General features: G+C 39.0%; 1 protein-coding gene across 7 annotated transcripts in view; it reads left to right on the forward strand.

The window, feature by feature from the left end:
• The window catches only part of DYM (dymeclin), a 212,008-nt gene that overhangs the window by 137,526 nt on the left and 49,886 nt on the right, over positions 1-24,596 (forward strand). For all 7 annotated transcript variants that reach the window (XM_053931483.1, XM_053931487.1, XM_053931488.1 and 4 more), the window contains one exon: positions 8,034-8,136. In XM_053931483.1, coding sequence (XP_053787458.1) covers positions 8,034-8,136 — 103 coding nt within the window. The remainder of the gene's footprint in view (positions 1-8,033; positions 8,137-24,596) is intronic.

Consider the following 24,596-nt stretch of genomic DNA (forward strand, 5'->3'; position numbering starts at 1 on the left):
TTCGTTAATGCAAAGCCTCCCTTAATTGTTCTAAGTTGTTTCTGGTTTTGCTTATATACCTACAAGTGTATGATGACTTCTTGTTTTTCTACTTAGTATAACAATATTTTAAATGATAATGTTATCATCTGTGAGGCAGAATTTGATATGGCTTTATAGCACATGACTTACAGATCTCTGCCCATATGTAAGAAGTGGCAGGTAAAAGAGTACTCTTTAAAATTAATGAGATGTTTTGTTATGAAGATATCTTGAAGTATATAATTTATTAGGATCAAGTTTAGGATTGTAGAATTAAAAGAGTGGCCTTTTATATTTGCTGTTTAACAGGGAGATGGGACAGAAATAATTTTCTTACCCAGGCTGCACTAAAACTTTTTGTGATGCCAGAGAGCGGCTCAGGTGAATGATTTTTTACATGGGCAGATACCAACAAGACAGCTTTAAACAGAGAGAGAGCAGGTTCAGATTGGATATTAGGAAAAATTCTTTATTGAGAAGGGGAGTGAGGCCCTGGCACAGGGTGCCCAGAGAAGCTGTGGCTGTCCCTGGATCCCTGGCAATGTCCAAGGCCAGGCTGAATGGGGCTTGAAGCGACCTGTGATAGTGAAAAGTGTTCCTGCCCATGGCAGGGGTTGGAACTGGATGAGGTTTAAGATCTCTTTCAACCCAAATCACTCAGAGTCTCTACAGTTTGGGATTTGCCCTGAAATAGCTGCCAGCTGTGGCACACAGCTGTTTCCATGGGGACACAAACGTATATTTTTAGGAAGGCAGAAGATAAGAAAAGCAGAAAAGGGTCTGATCACTGTCCAGCAAAATCGGAACATGGCAATCCCCTCCTCATGTGATTGTTGTACTGTCTGCGAGTTCTTTTCTTTCCCTGATCCCTTGAACCCTCGTTGTCCATCACTGTGGCCCATGCAAACCATGTTATTTACATCCATGATGTTTGTGGAGTCTGCACACTGTGAGTCTTCTCGATTTCACATCATCTTCACAAGCCAGATGGACCTAATAGTAAATATAGCAAATCTTTATTCAGCAGAATTTAGTCATGTTTCACTTTACAAGATTAGAAAGAAAAATATAAAAGTGCATTCTTACTTTCTGTTTATTCTGTTATTCAATATTTTAATTGCTTAGGTTCTGTTTCCTGGGATCCTAAATGTCTCCCAGGCTTTAGACTTGGTCTCAAATAAATAAGAGCAGTGCCCCTCTATGGAGTAAATGGCCCTGCAAAGGCCTTGGAGTTCTCCATGGCTATTGTCTCTCTTTACTTCTATTTATGTGCCATTGTAGCTTGGATAATTTGAATGCAGAATGCCTCAAGGGCTCTTTAGTAGAGATGAGCACAAGGGACTTAGGGATTTTTCTCTGCATTTATTTGTACTAAATGGATTTCTCCCAGTGCTGGGTTCCTTAAGTGCTCACAGAGCACTTCTCCATTGCCCACAGACAGGCACTTGCTTACAACCTGTCCCCCATACAGGTCTATGGGACAATGCATTTATTGTGTTTCAAGTGGAGCAGCACAGTGCATTTATTTTGTTCTGATGTCTCGTATGACCCTTCACAGACCTTTATTCAACCAGATGGACATTTCAGGTTGTCTGCTTGGAGATGTCTGTGCTGGGACATATCCATGTCTAGAGCTCTTGTGCCGCAGCACACACTTTTTTTTTTTTTTTTTTGCTGTAATCCTTTTTTAAAAAATAGGTCAAACCCAAGAAGTGTTCCTTACATATACAGAAATCAAGGTATGGTTTTAACTTTTAGATGTCAGGTTTTGAAAATTAAATCTTTGTAGAGCTTTTTTCTAATATGATTGTTACATTGTAAAATCCTTTTGTTTAAAAGGAGTATTTTTAGTGTAGCAAGGTTTTCATGTTTAGGGCTTTATTTTTAAGTCTTTAAAATAGAGAACAATAGGACATTTGGCATGTATATAGGAAGAGTGAGAAAAAGCAGCATAGAGTATTGCTGAATTGTTTGAGAACATTCATCCTCAAATTTTTTGATCCATGGAACTGTTTTTTTTCCATTACCAGATAGTGGTTTGTGTTCGGGTGCTGTTCAGTTTGTTGGCAGCACTTCTGAACTAGGAGAGAGAGCATAAAGAATTCAGAATATCTGAATTTTCAAACTTCAAATAAATTCAGTGGAGAGGTGCTTTGGTCCTCAAGTAGTTCTTTACTCAGCATATATAATATTTCTAGATATTCAGATAAATGAAAATTCACCTTTAGAAGCTCAGTAGTGATTTGAATTGTGAGAAGTCCAATCCTTACCCCTTCTTGCTGTCATATAACACAATCTGACTTTCCTCTGCTAATGCCATCAGTTTGTTTCTCTCTGTGCCCCTTTTTTCACGCTTCCATCTCTTTCTTTGTATCACACCATCAGTCTAAGCTCATCTCATACCCTAGGTATTAAGATTGTCTTCTTTCCTCCCAGGTTTTTCTTCCCTCTCTACCATTGCTTTGACAGTGCAAATAGGAATTTATTGCATCTTGAGCCTGGCTCCAACCTCCTTTGCAAGGGGGTCTGTGCCCATGTAATGATAGTTAAGTTTCTAATAACTGTTTTTCTTATAATTCTGGTATCTTGTAGAATACTCTGTAAGCAAGCTTCCTTTCTCCATTTGCATATTTTTGTTTTTTTGGTCAAATCACTCTTTTCTCAAATTCATTGAATAAATGAGTTTTCAAGAATTTCATGGAGAAATTCTGTTTTCTGGTTTAGAACCTGTGCATTTTCATACAATTGTTTCAAAATCTTTCATGCAGGATGCCAGGGGCACTTGCTGCGCAGTACAGCTTTACTGGATATAAAATAATAGAATTGTTTTGGTTGGAAAGGACGTCTGAGTCCAATCCTGCTCCCCAGCACTCCCCAGCTCACCACTGCCCCATGTCCCCAGGTGCCACATCCACATGGCTTTTAAACACCACCAGGGAGAGGGACTCCACCACTGCTCTGGGCAGCTGTGCCAGGGCTGGACAGCCCTTTCCATGGAGAAACTTTTTCTAATATCCAAACTAAACGCCCTGGCGCAACCTGAGCCATTTCTGCTTGACCTATCACTTGTTACCTGGAATAAGAGACAAACACCCACCTGGCACCAGCCACTTCTCCAGCTCTGTTCCCTTCTCTGGACATGCTCCAGTGCCTCAATGTCTTTCTTGTCATGACGGGCCATAGTTTTGTTAAAACCAAAGACAGGTACTCTTTCAGCAGTTTTGTTGCATTATAGGCAGCTATTTGCTCTCTGGTCATCCTTGGTTACTGCTCCCACGGTGAAATCCTTGATACTTAGGGAGCAGCTTGTATTGCTTGTTGCTGCATTAATGCTCAGCAAGTTTGTTTTGTGTCCAGCTTCTTGAAAGGTAAAGAAAAATTTAATTAAAATGCCTTTTCTCTTTATTTATCACTCCTGTAGTGACTGTGCTATTTGGAAAGTTTAACTGAATCACAGAACACCCTGAGCTTGGAAGGGACCCCCAAGGATCACCCAGCCCAGCTCCTGCAGAGACCCCCAACACAGATCCACCCTGTGCATCCCTGGCAGTGCTGTCCAAAGGCTCATGGAGCTCTGGCAGCCTCGGGGCTGTGCCCATTCCCTGGGGAGCCTGGGCAGTGCCAGCACTCTCTGGGGAAGAGCCTTTCCCTGATCTCCAACCTAAACCTCCCTGGCACAACTTCAGACCATTGGCATTTCATTACCGTTGATGTATATCCATATAAGTCACTTTATATATTTTCTCTGTATATTGAAAGTATTTTGATAGCTTGATCAAGTATTTATTAGCTTTTGGTATTTAGATGGCCCAAGAATGTATTCCTGTTTGGCCCTCTGAAGAATATTTTTCAGACTGTTGGGATATCTCACCTTCAGTTCATATAATGCCTCCCATGTTACTTTTTATTATTCAACTGTATTCATTTAAAAAAAAATCTCACATGGAACAAATTAATATAAATATAAATTAATATAAATGGTTTATAGAAGCCTGTTACAACAAGGTTACTATTGTGCTTTATTTTACTTGCAGTCTCATTGAAAGACCATCAACAAGGTATATTTTTTAGTGTTGGTGATATCCTCCTTGGAATGAGTTTCACGATCAGTCTTCCAGTATTATGCTCAGGACAAACTGGCATGTCATTATTTTGGAGAATCTTATTCACTTCCTTAAAATAAAGTAGACTGCTACTTTTCCTTCTCATTGTTCAAAGCTTTCAGAAAAGGTTTTCTAACTTCAGATTTCTTTTCAACTTCTAATTTTCATTCCCACATCTTTTTTTCCATTTTTTTAGTTATAAAAGCTGCATTTTATACATTGTTTTTTTTGATGTGAAAAGTGTGTTTTATGAGCTGTTTCAAACTGATGTAAATTAGACTTTTTGAGGCACTTGTTAAATGAGTCTCCTTATTAGCTTTTTTTTTTTTTTTTTCCCCCTTTTGGGATCTACAGGCTTTGTGGCGTTGATTTTTTGAAAGTGTTAAGTTCAATATATTACTGGTTTGCATTTTATTGTGTGTGCAAATAGCACTTAATCAATTCACTGGTATTAGCAACCATTACTATTTAGTCTTTATTATTTTTTTTTATTTTTTGAAGTTTAGCTCTGAGTTAAATTAAAAACTGCTGTGTAAAGGGAGGTAGGAAATCAATGTTGTTTTTAATTCCTTAAAAACAAACAACCACAGGACCTTGAGATTGTTGTTCAGCCTTTAGTCTTCTTTGCTGGCTGAGCTCATCGCTGGTGCTATTTGATGATCCGAAATGGATCACATTATCCCAGAATGGTGTGGGTTGCAGAGACCTTAAAGATCACACTGTTTATGGTCAGGGGCACCTTCCTTTAGACCAGGTTGCCCCAAGCCCTGTCCAGCCAGGCCTTGGACACTGCCAGGGACCTGGAGACACAGGTTCACAGCTGCACACAGCTGCTCTGGGCAGCCGGTGTCAGGGACTCACCACCCTCACAGCCAGGAATTTCTCCTGATAATGCCAGCTGATGATTCCTAATCTTCCTAACAGATGCCAGCTGTTACCTCATCTTGCTCTTATTCCAACTTGCTGTTTTGCTCGCTATACATTGGCCAGGATGTACTTCTGTGAGGGAGAGATGAGTTGAGATGAGGGGTACCAAGATGATTTCATTGCTCTAGACATAGCTCCTTATTATTTTGAAACATACATAATGGGTGAGATTGAAGGGCTGTCAAGCTCCATAGCCCACCTGACAGTTAATGGAGAAGAGTGGATGAAAGAGGACAAGTATTCCGGTAGAAAAATCCATATTCTTGTCAGCCTGTGCACACTGCCCTTGGTGACAACATAATACATTTATTTTTCTGTTTGATCTCAACTTGGCTTTTAGTTGGGCAAAAATAGATGTGTGATGAAGACACATGAGGGAAATTTGGGAGACAGTCGCAGCTTCCACTTCTGGACCTTGTACCTTGTTGTGAAGAGGGGAACAATCTTGTTGTAAAGGATTTTTATTTTTTTTAAATAGTACTATTCATGCCTTGAAAATCAAAATCAAGCCTAAAACATTACATACACTGGAGATATGACTCCTGCAAAATCAAGAAACTCTTTTAGAACGCAGCATTTATTGGTGATGAAAGGTATTTATGAGCTAAACTTCATACAGATGCCTTTTGAGGGTTGTAACTAACTCTGTGCTGAGACTTTAAAAATTAGTCTGATATTTATGAAGGTGGTTTTCAGAGATAGAGATAGAGGCATAATAATAAGTGAATGACCTGGAATTGAAGTTTTGCACCAATTTAGAGGGCAACAGTATTTCCTAGGAAGCTCCAAATCCCTTTGTTAATTACAATATCTGGCCTTGATTTTTTTTCTTCTGTGTTTAGCTGTAGTGTTTTTGTGAAGCTCTTTGAGTTTGCAGTTCTATGCATCTTTATTATGATAAATTCAGTATGAAAAATCGTGCCATGTATCCCTGCTCTTGTGCTTATCTAAAGGATGGCCCTTGGAGAAGGATAACCAATGGATGGAGGAGAGAATTGTGTTGAGTTTTTTTAAGGTGTCTGCGTTATGGGCAGTGGTCCCACAAATAATTGTCCCAGCATGGTGTGAAGGACATGAGTTTATGGCTGGAAAGCAGAACTTTGCAAGGGGAAAGACAGCAAAAACCTCTGCACTGCTGCTTTATAACTGGAAATCATCCACCAAGATCTTGCTTATGCCATAAACTCTAATTATAGTACACTTAATTATTAAAAAAAAAAAAAAACAACTTAAGGAATATGTAAAGAAATAATTTGTCCGTTATTTTCCTTTCTGCTTTTCCCTGATTCTCTACATTTCTGTTGGAATAAATAAATTTACTTTTTGCTATTCTGCTTCCATGCAGAGTACCATTCTATGTTCATTTTCCTCTTCACATGCATTGAACTCATGCGCTTTCCAAAATCTTGATCCCTTTTCTTTGTTTGTATTTAAATTTCCTTTAAAGCCAAAATACTTTATGTATTTTAGAGAAGAAATCTACTGGTTGGAAATCTGCTTTATTCCAGTTTTTTTCTCTTTGTGAAATTATCTCCATCTTCTGGAGCAGACACCAGATTTAACCTGGTTTTGCTGCACCCCACCATAGGCATCTCCAACTTGTTTTTAACTGATTATTTTGTCTCCACAGCACTAGATGGTGCTGATGACAGTATCTCTGAAATCTGAGTCTTCAAAGATACCCATGGTTGCAGAAATAGTGCTGCTGTTTCCTACCAAGGACCAGTTTGCAGATCCAGTTATTAATCTAAAAATATTCAGTCTGTGAATGCAATAACAGAATATGGGAGGGGTAAAAAGGCAGAAAGCTACCAATATATCTCAATTTCTGTGTTGCTTCTTCCCCTTTTAACATGGAATTTTCTAATGGTATTGACTAACAGCTGTAAATTAATGTAACTAATTCCTCATGGCTGTGAGGGGTGCTAGAAAAGCCTTTTCCTGAGGCTCTTGACTGGCAATGGGGTGACAAGAGCTGGGGACAAGATAACCATTCCACCCTCTGAAACACACATAGTCATCCTAGGAAACCTGATAGGAGTCCTGTAATGCTCCAAAAAGAAGTAAAGAAGTCCAAATGATGTGTTTAAATGCAGAAAGCCTAACAACATCTGACACCTAACAAGAGCAAATGGCCTCAGGTTGCACCAGAGTAGATTTAGAATGGATGTTAGGGAAAAATTCTCCATGGAAGGGGTTGTTCTTTCAGAGGTTGCCCAGAGCACTGGTGGAGACCCCATCCCTGGAGGGATTTAAAAGTATCTGACTCCTTGCTGCTGCTGAGCATGGTGGCCTTCAGCTGGTGGCCTTTGCACACGGCTGCGACTTCCACCATTCTCCTTGTAAATCAGGTTACACCATCCGCTGTGAGTGTCATTGCCCTGCTTTTTTTCCAGAATACAAGAAAAATATGTTTATTTGTCTGCATGTGTATGTACCTCTGATTCAACAGATTATAAAGCTAATGTAATCCTTTTTTCATTGACTTAGGCTAAAATAAATTAGGAAATAATATGTACTAGTAAAGTGCAATAACTCAGCCTCGAAATACATAAAGCTTCTGTCATATACTTGGATTTCTCCTGTCTAAACAATAGATTATTAAAATGGATAATATATGAGATACCTAAGTATGTATTACAATGTATTGCATGAGGTGCTGCACTTAAAAATTGCATTCTAGTCAACACAAACTACTTATGAACTAAAATTGCATGTATGCCATTCCTTCTGTGACAGTTTGACTTTTAAGAATTTAATAATTAACAGAAAATATTCTTCAGAGCATATATTGTATAGAATGTTTCTGATTCAAACTCTGCTGTTATTTACCCAGATGTTAAATAAATAAATAAATAATACAACTATTGTGCATTGCATTCTAAAGATTTTGTGTATATAATAAGACTTCTTTCCTTTCTGAACAATCTTAACTATTTCAGGACACTCTCATGAAGTTATTTTAATTTCTTTTTCCCCCAGTCTATTTTCTCTGTTGTCTAAAAAACACAACAAAGTGCTGGAGCAAGCCACGCAGTCCTTGAGAGGTTCCTTGGGTTCAAACGACTCTCCACTTCCTGATTATGTGAGTATCAAAATGAATGTTGCAATGGGTGCTTCGAAATTCAAGTCATACATCCCTAAATCTGCAAAGAATTCTCAGAGTGTGGCAGCTGAGCAATCACCAACATCAAAAAACAGGAACCTGTATGAATGATGTCATGTCTGAAACATCTCTAAAAAACAAGAATTACACTTAGAAATGGCAGAACAAAACCACAGCTATGCAGAGGGAAGACACTTACTGTCAACTCACTCTTTTCAAGCCATTTGTAATTCAGAGTATTTAAATCACACAGTTGAAAACGGCATTTTTAAGAACTGGGATTTAGCATCCACAGAATTTTAAAATGCCTAAAAATGATTGAAAACAGTTCCCAGTGAACCTCTGAGGGAGTACTGGAGTCATGGGGTAAATTAGTATGTTCTGAATACGTGGATACTTACAGTTCCCTCCAGTTTGCTGAGCCAGTGCCCACAAGTAGGCAAGAATTTTGTATTTAATTGCATGGCTTGCTGGGAAATCTCTGCTTTGGGTGGAAGAAGGAGATGTCTTGAGATGACTTGAATATCTTTGTGCTGGTGAAGTATCTTTGGTCTGTACTCCTTTGAACCCTCACTGCAGTACTGTGTGCAGGAAAGAAAAGTTGATTTATCATTTGCTTGGGATTTTTGAGGATGAAAGTATATAATCTCTTTTATTTTCAGGGCTAATACATGATCCAGAATATTCATGCCTGAGACTTTACTTATCCTACTACTCTAGCATTAAATATAAAAATACCTAAAAATATAATTTGATATAATAGTTTAATTACTTAAATAAGGAAACAGCATGATACACATGTCTGCAAAACACATAGGCACACATAGGCATGTGATAACCTACATATGAAGGTATATATTTTAGGGTGTGTAAGAATACAATGCTTGTAAAATATTTTATAGGTTTTGAACTTTTTAACTTGCTGGATGTAAACAATACTGCAGTTAAGGACAGGCTTTCTGTGTGAAGTTATCCCCTTACATACAGAGACAGCTGAACAACGCAGCTAATAGAACTGGGAAAGCTCCCTGGAGTACAGCCAAGAGGCTTAGATATTCCACTGATTTTTTTATCTTTTTACTGTTGGTATGATGTAGGGATGGAAGGGGGAAAGAGAGCACTTGGAAAGATTAGTGTAGGGAAAAGTAAATTAAGTTCATGGCCTGTATTTTGAAGCAATAAGGTAAACTATTAAGGCATGGCTTTCTGGTCCTTTCTTTTTCCTCTCCAAATTGCTCATGTTACAGCTCAGTCTGAAACATAGGCAGTAGACTAAAAAAAGTTGAGGCCAGATTTCATCACTTCAGCATATTCTGCTTCTGAAAGCCTGTGTTTATGTTGGTGTAAGAACAAGGAGGAGTGTAAGAGTGGAGGGGACTGAAATGTCAGAAGTCCTGAAGCATGTTCTACCTCTGTATCCCAGCGTGGAGCTAAGGAAAAGGGTGATTCCAATACTGCCTGCTCTGCACAGGTTTGTTCATTGAGAGGTGGAGGTTTGCCTAACAAACAGTTCTCTTTGCAGGTTCTGTTCAAATGTGTATTTAAAAAATGCCTTTCTCACCATTTTTATTCACTTTAATTTAGAAATTATTAATTTTCTTACTATGCTCTGTAATCCAAATGGGAATTTTCATGGAACCCAAATCCAAGGGTTAAATCACATAAAAGTAGTCTAGGTGCTGTTTAAGATATTGTCTGTGTGTTTGAACAGTAGTACTCTTTATATTCTAGTAAGTTTTTGACCCAATACACAGTCCCTAAGCTTATAGGGATAGTGGTAGGAATATATTGAGTTCTACATTTACCATGTTTACTAATGTTCTTTTTGTGAGTTATCTGCTTCAGTCTGCCATCAGGGATGTGGTGTAACAGCAGAGCTGGAAAATGGAGTAAGGAGCTGACCCTGTTGGCCTTGATATTGTTCTTGCTGGGGTTTTTCTGGTTTTTACAAAAGAAAAGAGCAAGTTGTTTCATTTATTGAGGCTGGACCGGTGTCCTGGTCCTTTCCTGATAAACTCTTGTCAGTGTGGTGGATTCAGGAGCAGGATGGAGAAGGCAGCAGGACAGAGACAACCAACCCCTGTCACTATTGCCTCAAAGACACGACCTTTGTTAGACTAATTCTCATGCTAAGTAATTTACTTGTTGTTTCATAAGCCATAATATTATTAATTCTTTTTGTAGCAGCATTGACCTGTTTTGAAATACTACATATGATCCAATTGGAAATGGGAAGAGTCCACTTAAGTTTTCTTTCTTGCTTTCTTACATTCAATGAAAGCATGTTTTCCAATGTTCTTAGCAAACAAGAAAACTGGTAATAAAATAATTGAAAATTTTGCTTCTTTCAGTTCAAATCAAGACATATTACTTAAGTAAACATATCAATGATTTTCTTGGTAATTTGATTACAGCCTAATGCAATTTATCAAATCAGAGGTACTTAACAGCATAACTAGAGACATGCTAACTTCTCTTGGGAAGTGGCACATCAGATGTGTTGTTTGAGCTACCATCTACCCAAAAATTTCTTTTCAAGGATTTCATAGTATTCTTTATGATTTTCGAGTGCTTCCCCTGCTTGTTAAACTACAGCTGGTAACAAGAGATTCTCCTTAACTCTTTCTATGAAAAAGAAGAGAGTAAATTTTTATCTTTGGCAAGTCTATGTCATTTTCTTGCTGATGTGAGAAAAACCCCAATTTCCTTAATGCAAAAATTGAGGAAATTAAAAATCAAATGTAAGTATGGTATTAGATTCAAGTAGTTTAGCAGACATCATCATTTGAGTCTTACTTCCTAAATTTTGGGTTTAAAACAAAATTGTTCTAGCCAGAAGAAGCTTAAATGTGTTAGGAGAAATTCTAAAAATAATCCCACTTAGTGGCAATATATTCAATTATTTAGTACATAACATTGTCATTTAAACAGCACATCAGTGGTGGATGAAATTTGGGATAGAAACCTTGTAGTGTAATATCAAACTTTTCATATTAATAGATACATTAATCAATATATGGAGAGCCATCCTTTAATCCTCTGTCCAAAATCTGTTGGGTTTTTGGGTTATTTAGCATAGAAATAAAAGCCTTTTGGCAACTCAAAGGGGAAAATGTAAAAAATACAAATGTAGAGAGCTTTGTGTGTGCATGTGTATGTATAAAATTATATGTTTTAATATGTAGTTGTATGTATAAAGTCTGCAGTAGCAAAGCCTGGTGGTACTGGGAGAGTTCCCAATCAGAGCTGACTTTTCACGACTCCTTCCCAATCCAGTAAATTTACCCACTGTGAAAAGCTGGCTTTTGTGGAGGGCTGGAATTCTGCAAATGTTGATGAGTTTTTCTCTCATCTTGATAACCAGAATTAAATTTTGCATCTGGATGACAAGATTTCTGTATTATTTTCTTTTCCCCCTCAGTTTGTGCTCCATAATGGGCTAAATGAATTCCAATATTTAGATTCTTCTTTGATTTTTCCCTGATTTATATGGTAAATAGAAAGCAGCTGTCTGTTTAACCATCTAACTCTTGAAACTCCTAGGCCCCTCGAGCGTCATCTGGAAGTAATGTAGCTTGTAAAACAAAGCTAAGAAGAAAAAGCAATGTTTGTTTTATGTGGGATGAATGACTTCAGTTGGGGTCCCTCTAATTCGGCCATTATGGGGGTTATTAAAAAGCAGTATTACAAAAGTGGTTTCAACAAAAAAGAAATTTGGGGGGGTGGGAGCTTATATCTTGTTATTACATGTGATTATATTCAAACCTCCAAGTACTTCATAAATAGTCCTTCATTTGAGTTTCCCCAAGAGAGAACCAGCCCAGTCTCTCCCCCGTACATCAATAGATGTAAAAAGGTTCCCCTGCGTCATTTACTTCCAAAGAAGAAATTGTCTGTTATAATTAAGAGCTCCATATTTATCTTAGAAACTTGAAATTGCTAATGAATAGGTAAAATCAGGTCCATGAACTGCAGTATTTGTTGTCTTTTAAACATAATGGAACAGATCTAAAATCTATTAATGTTCCAGATTCAGTTATATGCAGAGAAGTTAATTTTTAATCCAGTATGTAGCAAACAAGTATTTTATTCACTAATGATGTGAACAATTTGGCCTTCAAATAAATGTTGTGATATTTTGGGGGTTAGAACGAGAAGATCTGTAAGCCTTTTCAGCCCAAATCATTCTAGGATTATATGAATCATAGAGCAATTTGGAGTGGAAAAGACCTCTAGGTTCATCAGGTCCTATAATATGTTCTGTACTTGCATATCTAATATTACATTAGGTATCCTGCAGCTCTGTCTGATTTTTTTAATTATCTAAAGAACAGTTTAATGCAGAGTTCTGCCATCACATAGAAGTGTTCTCCTATAAACGTGTGCTATCACGAAGAAATGGGAAATCTTCCCCACAATCATCTGATGACTCCAGAAATGAAGCAGAAATTAAATTAAACCTACTTCCAAATAAACTGGTCTGCCATAATAGAGTTAGTGTGATGCAATTAATGTTGTTCAGCTGGTAGTCTGTAAAGTACTGCTCGGTGGTAACTGCTAAGAACACAAAAAATATGTAGAACAGTGTTGGCAGAATAGGAAACTTTTGCCAAATTAAATCAAGACTGCTGACTGAGATACGTCCATATTTGTCAAATACTGGAGTGAGGAAAAAAACTAAGGTAGTTTTGTTTGTTGGGTTTTTTTTTGTTTTGTTGTTTTTGTTTTTGTTTTTTTGTTTTTGTTTTTGTTTTTTTTTTGTCGTAACCTTTCTTTAAAATTCAGAAACCACCTACTAACCACCCAAAGCACTGCCTGGGTCTTTTCAGTAGCTTTTTTTGTCTGTATTTTCTTCCATTTCAAAATGTCATCAAGAAACCCAGTAAGATTTTTTTTAATTACTTAGCCATGCATCATTAATGGTCTAAAAAACTTCATTTTTGTGTGTGAATTTTTAGTTTCTCATGTTGTCTAGAGGAATAAACTTAAAATATGATCATACAAGAGATTTTTTATTAGGGTGTTATTTAATGAAAGCATATGGTAAAGCAATATAGTACTGGGTGGGTTTTGTATAGTATGTGGATTCTAGCTGTTCAAGTTGACTTAATAGGGGAGTCACCTTGTTTTGCACTATAATACCTCCTTTTTGATTACTCTGACTTGATGGCTGATGAAGTAACAATTTCAATATCAGGTTATTCTTGGGTTTGCCTGTCTCCGATATTGAGCAGAGGGCCTAAAAATACTTTTCCTAAATATTAGTCATACCCTCCTCCGGATGAATTATATTTTATAGAATATTACTCCTACCTAATCCCCCTATTTTTATACCACCAAAAAAATAGCTATTTCAGAATAGACTGAAATAACCAACCTAACCCAAATCCAAAGCAAGCTCTTCGATTGAGTAATAGCTGAATTCTGCAGTTCTGTCTGAATTCTTAATCAGTTCTTTCCTTTAAATGAATTGAAACTTTCATAAGAAAATGCTGCATGAATTATCCTTAAACAGAATAACTGTCCTAAAATCCTGTAGAAAAGATGTTGGTAAAGTTGTCTGTTTAAAGTTCTGTATATTACTATGAAGTACTGATAGTTATTTGCAACTGGTGTTTGCAACTATCAGTATAACTAACAGGTTTTTTGGTGTCTTTACAAATACATTACTTGTGGTTGAAAGGTTTTTAGACAAAAACATTGAAGAAGATGAAGATGATGTTCTTCAGAAGGATGATAATCTTTCATCACCCAGGACTTCCACAGAAGTGTCATTGTGTCTGGTATTTGTGTTACATAGATGGTGTTAAGCCTTATTTCACTTAGAATTTCTCTTTATTTTGGGAACTAAGGATGAAAATTCGTTTGGTTTGAAAGAACATTCATTGTGTCAGTAGCATCTTATGATCACCTGATTGAAAATCTTTCATTCTTCAGGTTTATGGGAAAGGGGAACAAATAAGTAAAAGAACTTTTGACATTAGCAATGCAAACTACTAAATAATTTCAAATCCCCTTGTTTTTTAGAAACATTTGAAATAAACCACACATGAACATCATAATTTTTTACTTTTTCATCTTTAATAGTTGTAGAGCTTTAGGACATTGTCATTATTTTGCGTAAAGTGTATAAATTATGGCATTTGTGCAAAATCTGCACTCAAAACCCATGTTTTTTGAGAAGACTGCTTAAATGATTGTTCTTAAAAGAGAAGATGATTAAACTGAAGAAGTTGTAAGAGCTTGTCTTATAAAATGATGAAATCTTGGGGTTCCTTTGCACCTCCTTTGTAAGTTAAACAGGAGAACTTTGTATGCTGATTTTTCTCCTGCAAAGCTAATTGGGTTGCATTTGAGAGAACTGGAAGCCTGGGAATGCTGGTGTTTTAGAAGGGTCTTAGGTGTAGCTGTGGATAGAAAATGTGATACATTATTAAGATAAAGCCCTCATAAGCCTCTCTACAAAACTATTACTGCCATGTAAACCAACATTTGTTTTATTCACACTAATGGCAAGTATTGAAGTGTTTGGATGAAAAAAGGAGCAATACTGATCCCCAAAGCACCCTTCTTTGCTGATTTGGTCATTAGATGCTTTTCCTGCTGCCTCTTTCACATGAGTGGGTTGTTCAGGGTTTCTCAGAAACCAATTATTCACCTGGATGTTTCATCTTGGTCAGATGTCCACAGACAAACAGAACAACCTAATGCAGTAGCTCTCCAAAGAGTAGGATTTATTTTTATAACAGCAATCTATTTCAACAATGCATTAAAACAATTTTCTGGTGTTCCTAACGCAGGGTTTTGATTGAAAAATGTAGTGCTTAAAAACCATAAGTATGTGACCATATGTTATAAACATCCCAGTAATTGTTTTTTTAAACATGCAGCCATATAAAGTAGAGGAAGTGGATGGGGAAGAAAGTATGTACCAAACCTTTTAGGCTGTTTGGTACTAAATATCTAATTGTAATTGGAATTTCTGTGTGCTGCTTTTTCTCTGTGAGATATTGGCGGAACATGCTGTACCTTCCATTTCCAATTTCTCCTCTTCATATTTTTCAGGGACATTTACAGACTAACCAGTGAGGTTTTTTTACGTTTTTAGTTGTTGTTTTAAAAAAAGTCATCCATTTCTATCAAAGGGTACTAAGAAGTTATTTGAAAAGTAAACAAACAAAGATCTTTAGGCTCCTTCATTGCAGATATCTGTGATTTGGCACTGGAAAGACAAAGAAAATAATAGAGATTAGGGTAAACCAAGACCCGGTGACTTCGAGAAACATGCTTTAGGAGGAAGATGGTGTGCTTCACATTGGATAAAATAATGGAAGAAGTTATTCACCTGTGGTGATGCTCAAATCTGTCTGAACTGAAACATCCACAACCTCAAATGCTGTGTCCAGCTCTGGGCCCCTCTGGGCAACAAGGACATGGAGGGGCTGGAGCGTGTCCAGGGCAGGAACGGAGCTGGGAAGGGGCTGGAGCTCCAGGAGAGGCTGAGGGAGCTGGGAAGGGGCTCAGCCTGGAGAAAAGGAGGCTCAGGGGGGACCTTGTGGCTCTGCACAGCTCCTGGCAGGAGGGGACAGCCAGGGGGGTCGGGCTCTGCTCCAGGGAACAGGGACAGGAGGAGAGGGAACGGCCTCAGGCTGGGCCAGGGCAGGCTCAGGTTGGATATTGAGGAAAATTCCTCCATGGAAAGGCTTGTCCATCTCTGTCACAGCTGCCCAGGGCAGTAGTGGAGTCCCCAGTCTGTGGAAGAGTTTAAAAGCTGTGTGTCTGTGGCACTTGGGGACATGGGTCAGTGGTGGCCTTGGCAGTACTGGGGAATGGTTGGACTCCATCTTTTCCAACCTAAACAGTTCTGTAATTCTGTAAAATGTTGAAGCAAGACCATTTTCTACGTCTGCAGAGCCACATTTATTACAAGTTGTGTCCATGTTACTGAAGCAAGTTAATCTCATCAGTTTACAATTTATCTTTTTGGAGAGGTCTTGTGCCCCCTGAGCAGCATTTCACAGTGTCATGCTAAGGGCAATTCTCCCACTGGTGGTTGTTGTTAATATTACCTATAATGTTACACAACTGCTGCTGATTGGCAGTGTGGGTGGCCAGGAGACTGAACGATGGGATGAAGGCAAGGAGAGTATTTTAAAGGGAATGAGTCAACCATATTAAAAGGCAGTCTTGGTATGAAGTGAATAAGAAAAAGGTTTGGATAAAAAAAATTATTAATATAGACAGAAATCCAAAACCAAAAGTGGATTTTGAAAAAGGATTGGCTCCTCTCTGCTGTTCATACGAACTATCACACGGAGCAAAATAAGCCTCTTAATGAAAACTGATTTCCTCATCACCTGGCCTGAAAACAGCATTAAAGAAATGTTGAAGGGAGAATTTACATTTTGTTTATCCCCATTGACAGGAGTGGATTCTTGTTCTCTATGAAATACCTTCCTGATAAACCTCTCAGAAAATTTAGAGAATGTATTTAGAAGAAACAGAAATTTATAAGAGTCTATTACTCATTTTTATTTAATTGTATAGACACCCTAATGTTTTTCACAGGTGTAATTAAAAAGATAAACTTTTAATTCCCTTTCATGTAATCAGCTATTTCTCCTAATTTCCCAATTTCTTTGTTGATTAGGAAGTAAGTGAATTAGTGGAATACATTGCACATTTCATATGCTAAATCAGCTTTTATAAATAGGAATTCTTCCACAGAATTGGTTAATTATAGAAATTATGACCCACAGTTTGGACAAAAAGTAGCAATTCTTAACAATCTCTGAGTTAGAGGCAGAGAACTAAGGGATGTTCAGCCTGGGGAAGAGAAGGCTCTGGGGAGAAAAGCCTTTAATACATTGCCATTGTTTAATCCTCCTGTATTTGTTATCCCCAGCACTTTTGGGAGATGTCTGATTGCCTTCACTTCTCTGAAACAAAGTTGAGACACGTAAGATACCTTTTTTTTTTTTTTTTTTTTAATTTGCCCTTCAGATATGTCACTGGAATGTGGTGGAGCTCTTCCAGAGCTGCTCTTGTTCATATTCAGGCTGGAGCCCAAGCTGGGTGAGCCATGGCCCACTCCTGAACAGCATATTCTCCAAAGACACTGTGTTCTGATGCATTTTTGTGTTGCTATCAAGTTGGCACGGTGTGTACAGAGCCTGTTCCACTCCAGCATTTGTGTGTGTGTTAACCCAAACCCTTGACCTCAAAGATAATGTTGGCTAATAATAAAAACCAGCCGTCCTGTTCTAGAGAAAATAAGATGTATTGTAACGTTGCAGGTTCAATTTGCTTTATTCACTGCAATAGGACTCATTATCTGAAGTATATCTGTTCTCCCCATATAAACTGAGGAGAAAATGGATGTTGCAGTTCCCAAAGGCAGGTCTTTCATCTACTCACTAGCAGATAATTTGTGGCACTCACAGAGAAATAGGATGCTTACTCAATGCAGCCAAAAAAAGTTATCTGAACAAATAATGACAAGTTTTCCCATTCCAGCACTAATCTTCTAGATTTTGATAAATTGAGTCAATAGGAAGAGTCATGTTACATTCCCATGGGAAAAAGCTTTGTGGAATTTTTCTGATACATAAAATTACTTTTCTGCAATAAACTAACCATCTTAACGTGTGGTAAGTTAATTAAAGTTTGTTAGAAAACTTCATGTAAATTATAGGTAACCAGTTATAATCACAAACAGGATTTTGTTGAGGTAGAGTTGAAGGACTCTGGGATGGATGTACAACATACCCAGGTGCTTCACTGTCTTTCAGCAGTAATCTCTCATCTTGTCCCTGTCTGTCTGAGCTTTATGAACCAGGCTACACAAAATTAACTTTGCTCCCAAAATAGACACATCTTCATAAATATTTCAGGAAATTTTATTTAGTTGGGTAATGCAGTTTTTAATATTTCCATCAAGAGCATTTTGCCTCAAAATTTGAGAAAATACCATCTGTTGCTCATAGTTAATTTTGGAACAAGTGCCTGTGTACATAGACTTCTACAATTATTTTCTGTGAGTTTTGGGTTTTCCACATCTCAGTTAAAGGTTTGTTTTTTGGCATTCAGGCTGCAGCTGCTCTGTGCTTCCAGAACATTTAGCAGCACAGTGGTCAGCAACTTCTGTGTTTATCAGAACTGATGCAGTGTTCTTGTGACCAAATGTATTTCAAAAATAAGATGGAATGTAGTGAAAAGAGATTTAATCTAAAAGTTACCCCACTTATTTGGTTTGTTTGCTGTCAGCTCTCAGAAGGCTGTTTCTCATCTCCTTACAATTTCCATTTTATTCAGCTCAAGAGAGCAGTTCTTGAAATTTGTTCTTGGAGGTTTTTCGGGCCCAGGTTAATAGAATAAATGATACTTTTACTGGCAGTGATTAGTTTTGAAGTATTGGTAAGGTAAGAGGAAAACAAACCCACTTTCTTATATTTTCTAATCTTAGAAGAACTTATCTCCTTTATACTGAAAACCATTTCAAAGCTCACTAATGTGATTTTTCTGATAGGTTTCACATATCTTTGTTAAGCTATTCCCTTTAATTTTCAAAATATTTAATATCACTGAAAGAATGAATAGAGTACATGTGTTGAGTGGTGTCATAAAGAATTACTTCTTTTACCATGCTGCTATCTTTTAATGTCTCATAAGAAATAAAAGCATTTTCCATTATTTATCTTCAGCTCTGGTATAAGATGATGGCTGTAAAGCAGCTTATTTCTGCTCACAGGAGTTTGGGAATCTCATGCCACAACCCCTTGTCAGTTGTCAGCTATCTGGGACCTGACATTGTGTATCATGCACTGCTGCTGTTAAGTAATGGACCATCATATAAACTTTCCTGTGTGCACACTGTAATCTTCTGTATGAACAGCAACAGGTTAAAACAACCTTTTTTGTAATTACTGTTTTCAAACTTGCCTAATATTGTTAAGAGGGTTTTAGTTCTATTTTGTGGTGATTTTCTGTTGCTCATTTACCCATCTCTGTGTCTCTTTGCAGTGATTTTTGGTGTTTGAGCAGAGCAGGAGCCTTGCTCTGTGGACGCAGGGGCAGGGTGTGGCCTTAGCAGTAACGTCATTCCCTTGCCTCTTTGGCATTCCCCGAATTGTAATGATGGATATGTCTGCTCTGCGAACCCCTTCTGATTTTCTTATGCCTCCCACAGAAATTTCAATAGCAATTCTCACCCCAAGGGCAGCAATACAGAATCTTTTGGCTGCTGGGTAGAGAGAAGCACGGACTTTTCCCACTGACATCCTGTACGTCATCAGGACAGGAAAAACTTCTGCTTGAATAGTATGGAAATCATGGAAAGTCTATTCAGTCTCTGTTTGTCTGGAGGACTTGGATTACACCGTCTTGAGTGTGAAGTTTTTTCTCTTAGGTAGGGTCAAAATTATTCAGATTAGTACTTTCAGTGGGAGAGAACAGTTCCCAGGCATTGATGATTTTGCTGTCGTAGCAGAGATGCTGAACCACAGGATCTGATCAGTGAGGAACCATACGAGAACTTATGAATTCAGCTTCTGGGAAGTTGGTGTCTTTAGTCAGAGATCAGTATATATTCAGTTTCTTTTGGTACCTTATCAATTAAAATTGCTTTGACACCGAAAGTGGGTCTGCAAGACCATAGAATTGTAGGATCATTTGCTTTGGAAAAGCCCTCTCAAGTCTGGGTTGGAAAAGTTGTTGAGTCCAACCATTCCCCCAGCCTGCCAAGGCTACCACTGACCCTTGTCCCCAAGTGCCACATCCACATGGCTTTTAAATCCCTCCAGGGGTGGGGATTCCACTCTGGGCAGCCTGTGCTGGGGCTGGACCGACCTTTTATGAAAGAAATTTTCCCTAATATTCAATCTGAACTTCCAGTGGCCCAGCCTGAGGCCGTTCCCTCTCCTCCTGTCCCTGTTCCCTGGAGCAGAGCCCGACCCCCCCGGCTGTCCCCTCCTGTCAGTAGCTGTGCAGAGCCACAAGGTCCCCCCTGAGCCTCCTTTTCTCCAGGCTGAGCCCCTTCCCAGCTCCCTCAGCCTCTCCTGGGGCTCCAGCCCCTTCCCCAGCTCCGTTCCCTGTCCTGGACACACTCCAGCCCCTCAGTGTCTCTCTTGTCCTGAGGGGGACAGAGCTGACTCCAGGATTAGTTCAGTCTGTAATTACTGAGTGATTTTCTTGAGTCACAGCAGGTGGTTCACAGGAAACATGCTAATAGTTGTATATATATTTTTGCAGATGGTGTCACTGCTTTGTTACTGCTAAATTTTAATATCAAGGATGAAGAAAGTATTTGATAATAAAGTCAGGGATTATGCTGGGGTGATAGGGTACTGCTGGATAAATTACATTCCTGCAACTGTAGTGTATCGTATATAGTAAAATTTGGGAGGTATGAAGGAAAAACAGGAAGAAAACTGGTTTTAACTGCTAATTGGTGTTTTTTTTCTGGCCATTTGCAAGATGTGATGTTTTGCCATCTTACTCTTCCTCATGATAAAAATATGGATTTCTGTACATCACTTAACATCGCACAGGATAAAAAGAATAAGAGCCCCAAAGAGGCATTAAAATATTGTATGGCTGCTTAAATCTGGAGTTAACTATGAACTGAAACACAAAAATGAATGCCTGTATTAGCAACTGTATCTTAGTAATTTGTTAAATTAGTTCCTTTTTGGAGAATCACATAATTGCTTCAAAGAGTGTCATCAGAAATCATCTCTAAGATACACATTAAGGTCTGCAGATTTCAGTAGGTACTACTTACATTGCTGTTAATACTACTGTTAGGTTTAATGCATAAATTGGAAACTTTGTCTTATATGAGACCTGCATTGCTCTTGATGGGATCCTACAAAGTGGAAAAGGACTTTTTACAAGAGAAAGGAGTGACAGGACACAGGGAATGGCATCCCACTACCAGAAGGCAGGGACAGATGGGATGTTGGGAAGGAATTGCTTCCCTGTGAGTGTGGGCAGGCCCTGGCCCAGGGTGCCCAGAGCAGCTGTGGCTGCCCCTGGATCCCTGGAAGTGTCCAAGGCCAGGTTGGATGGGGCTTGGAGCAGCCTGGGACAGTGGAAGTTGTTCCTGCCCATGCCAGAGGGGGTGGAGCAAGGTGGTCTCTCTTCCTTCCAACACAAACCATCCTGTGATGGTTGTCTTTCTGTGATAATTATCACAGCACTTACTGCTGTGTAACTTCTCCAAACAGTTTTGCTAGTGACATTTTGCAGCTAAGCTGAATGTGTAGGACTGGAGTCAGAAACTTTTTCACTTGAGGAATGTCTTTAAAGTCCTCGAACTCTCCTCAAGGTAGATTGGTTCTGTTAATTAAAGTCTGTATCATGATGATCTATTTTACCTTTGTATGGTGGAGTTGGGGTTGCGTATGGAACTTGTTCTTTCTTGTTCTACCAGTCAAACTAAACAAAATCTTCCCATACCTCTAGGGAATACTGCTTAGTTTCATGGGGAAACAGAGAAATCTTCATTTCCTTGCAACAGCAAGAAAACCTCATTAGTATTTCAAGCACAGTATGACTAAATACAAATTCACAGTTTTAATTTTCTTAGTAGGAATGTTGTCATCTTCTAGTAGCAGTTGCTTCCCAGGTTTTGTGGGATCTTAGACAATGATGGGTTCAGCTTTACTAAATACTGTTTGCATTCTGTTGTCATTGTTGCATGTAGTTTGGGAATGCTGTCTTGGAGTGTTTGAGTTCCCAGCTGGTGACTGTCAGGTATTTTGGGCATTGTGGTGGATCCCCTTATGCTGAAGCTTCTTGGTGGGCTTAGACCAGCCTCTGAAGCTTGACCCTGGGTAGATTTCTTCCAGAGTAATTTACCTTTTCTAAGCTAGTTCGGGTGAAAATCAGGCTATTTGATTTGATTCATGGGAGGCTTGGACCAACCTGGTCTAGTGGAAGGTTTCCCTGCCAATAAATCTTCCAAACCAAACCATTTTGGGTTTCCATGATTCTGGGAATTGCAAAATCCTCAGTGAACGGGTAAAAAGGACACAGGGCTATGAGAGTGAAGCATCATCAAGAATCAGTAAAGCACTGAGGGAGTCTGGGCAGTTTTATAGTAATTTTTGATTGATTCTGGAGGCTGACTTTGAAGGAGGTGGAGATAAGTTAAAATATATCAAAGTGAAGTGGTTTAGGATTGGAATTTCAAACACAGGAAGGGCATGGATGGAAGACGAGATGAAAGTGAAGGGGTGACCAGGAGATGAGCAATGGATTAGCTGTAGGTCAGCTGGATAATGAACACTGTATGGTGAAGTCATGTAAGAAGTGCCCATGAAGCACCTGCATCTTCCCTGGCTTATATTCGTGTCCTCAGAAATGGCTCATAGTTTCCTGGGCCAGTGCAAGTTGGGAAAGCAAGGTTTTGGAGCAGGAAAGCAGTTGGGCTTGCTGCCTTGGCAGGTGTCCCATGGTGTGTTTTGCTTTGGAGCTCCTGGGCCTTTTCCTCTGGGACAGGACACCCACTGTGTATTTCCTCTGGTGTAGCCTTGTCACGGGTTGTGGTGGGTGTTGGCATTGGGATACAGGCTGGAAACACCCGTGTTCCTCGTGGGAAGTGTATTCCTTCATGAGCTGGCTCAGCATGGCTGAAAAGCTGCACTCTCAGCTTGCCAGTTGCTGTGAAGGCAGAGGAGGAGTGTCAGGATGGACAGTTTATTTAGCAAAGTATCTGGCAACAAACTTTGGTCTGGTGTGACAGCTCTGCTTTCATTTCTAAGCAGTGATCAAAGATGGCAGGGTTAATTCTTGAGGTTATAGTCACTATAGGCCCTGCGTTTTTTCACATAATACCTACTTTACCAAAAGTTGTCTGAGCTTGACATAGAACAGCCAAAGAGTATTGCCAGTAAAAGAGATAAAGATAAGATTCTGGTCACTAAAGGCTTGGCTTTGAAGTTGCTTTGCTCACTGAGGGTAAGAACAGCTTTCTTGTGAGCTTCCTTCATTCCTCTCCGTTCTTCCACTCCTTTGGCAGAGCAAGTTTATTTTTTTGAAGGTTTTATTTTCTGCTGAAAGTGCAGGAAATTCGACAGCTCTCTTGGAAGCTACCCAAAGCTAATACAAACAAGATACATATGCTTCTCTTAAATGAATTAAAATTAAAGTAAATTATTTGAAAATATTTAACTATAGATATTTCCCTATAAAGACAAAAGGTAAATTTACAATTGCAATTGTGGATGTTGATAAATTATGTTTTCAAGGTGAAATTCCCCAGAACATCTATTGTCTATTCCTTACAAAAGATTGAGGAGTACCACCCTGAAATCTGGAATAGCTGCATTACAGACAGAAGTAGTAACTACTGCATGTCCAAAAATATAATTCATTGAAGTATTCTTTAGCATGTACGAAACCAGATTTAAAAAAAAAATGTAATGTAAAATGAACTGAAACTGTCTATTCAGCATTACTTTGTGTGGCTGCAGCTTAAGGATCTGGAACAGTTTACCAAATTTTCCTGCCAGTTTCTCCCTGGTAAAAAAAGTCACAGAGCTTGTCTGTTTGGGGTTAATTTGGCATCCTTAGTCCTTTTGATATCTGTTAATAGTTCAGGGTATGTATGCTTTTTTTTCCCCATTGCTGACAAAATTGCCTTTATAGCCATATCTGCATCATGAAGGAAGTAGTTGTTTATGACTATAATTTTTTATAATTTATGTTCTCAAATTGTTGAATCTCACTGATAATATTACAGATGAAGAGCTACAGTGAGTCATGGACAGGGGCTCAGCATGGAGAACAGCCGTAATTACGATTGCCTGTGCATACTCCATCCTCACCTGTTCTCTATTCCTACATCAAGATCAGGCCTTCAGCCTCAGCTCTGAAGATGATGGGTGGTCCCACAGTATGAATGCAGCAACACAGACATGGTGCAGCCCTCCCTGACATTTCAGGACCTCAAGGGGCTCCAGGAGAGCTGCACAGGGACTGGGGACAAGGCATGCAGGGACAGCACACAGGCAATGGCTTCCACTGCCAGAGGGCAGGCACAGGTGGGAGATTGGGAACTGGGAATTGCTGGCTGGGAGGGTGGGCAGGCCCTGGCACAGGGTGCCCAGAGCAGCTGTGGCTGCCCCTGGATCCCTGGAAGTGTCCAAGGCCAGGTTGGACAGGGCTTGGAGCAGCCTGGGACAGTGGAAGGTGTCCCTGCCCATGGCAGGGGGTGGAACAAGATGGGTTTTAAAGTCCCTTCCAACCCAAACCATCCTGGGATTTTCTGAGTTGCAAAGAGAGGCAAAGGGAGCCGATGTCCTTAAGGGGTCACTCAGAACTAGCAGGGAGAGTGGTGAGTCCAAGATGGTTTTCCTTCTGTGAATTGTAGCATTCCTGGGAAGGAAACTATTACATCATGTCCAGCTGTTTTAAGTAGCTGCTTCACAGGTTTT

Source organism: Vidua chalybeata, chromosome Z (genome assembly GCF_026979565.1).
Source record: "Vidua chalybeata isolate OUT-0048 chromosome Z, bVidCha1 merged haplotype, whole genome shotgun sequence".
Lineage (NCBI taxonomy): Eukaryota > Metazoa > Chordata > Aves > Passeriformes > Viduidae > Vidua > Vidua chalybeata.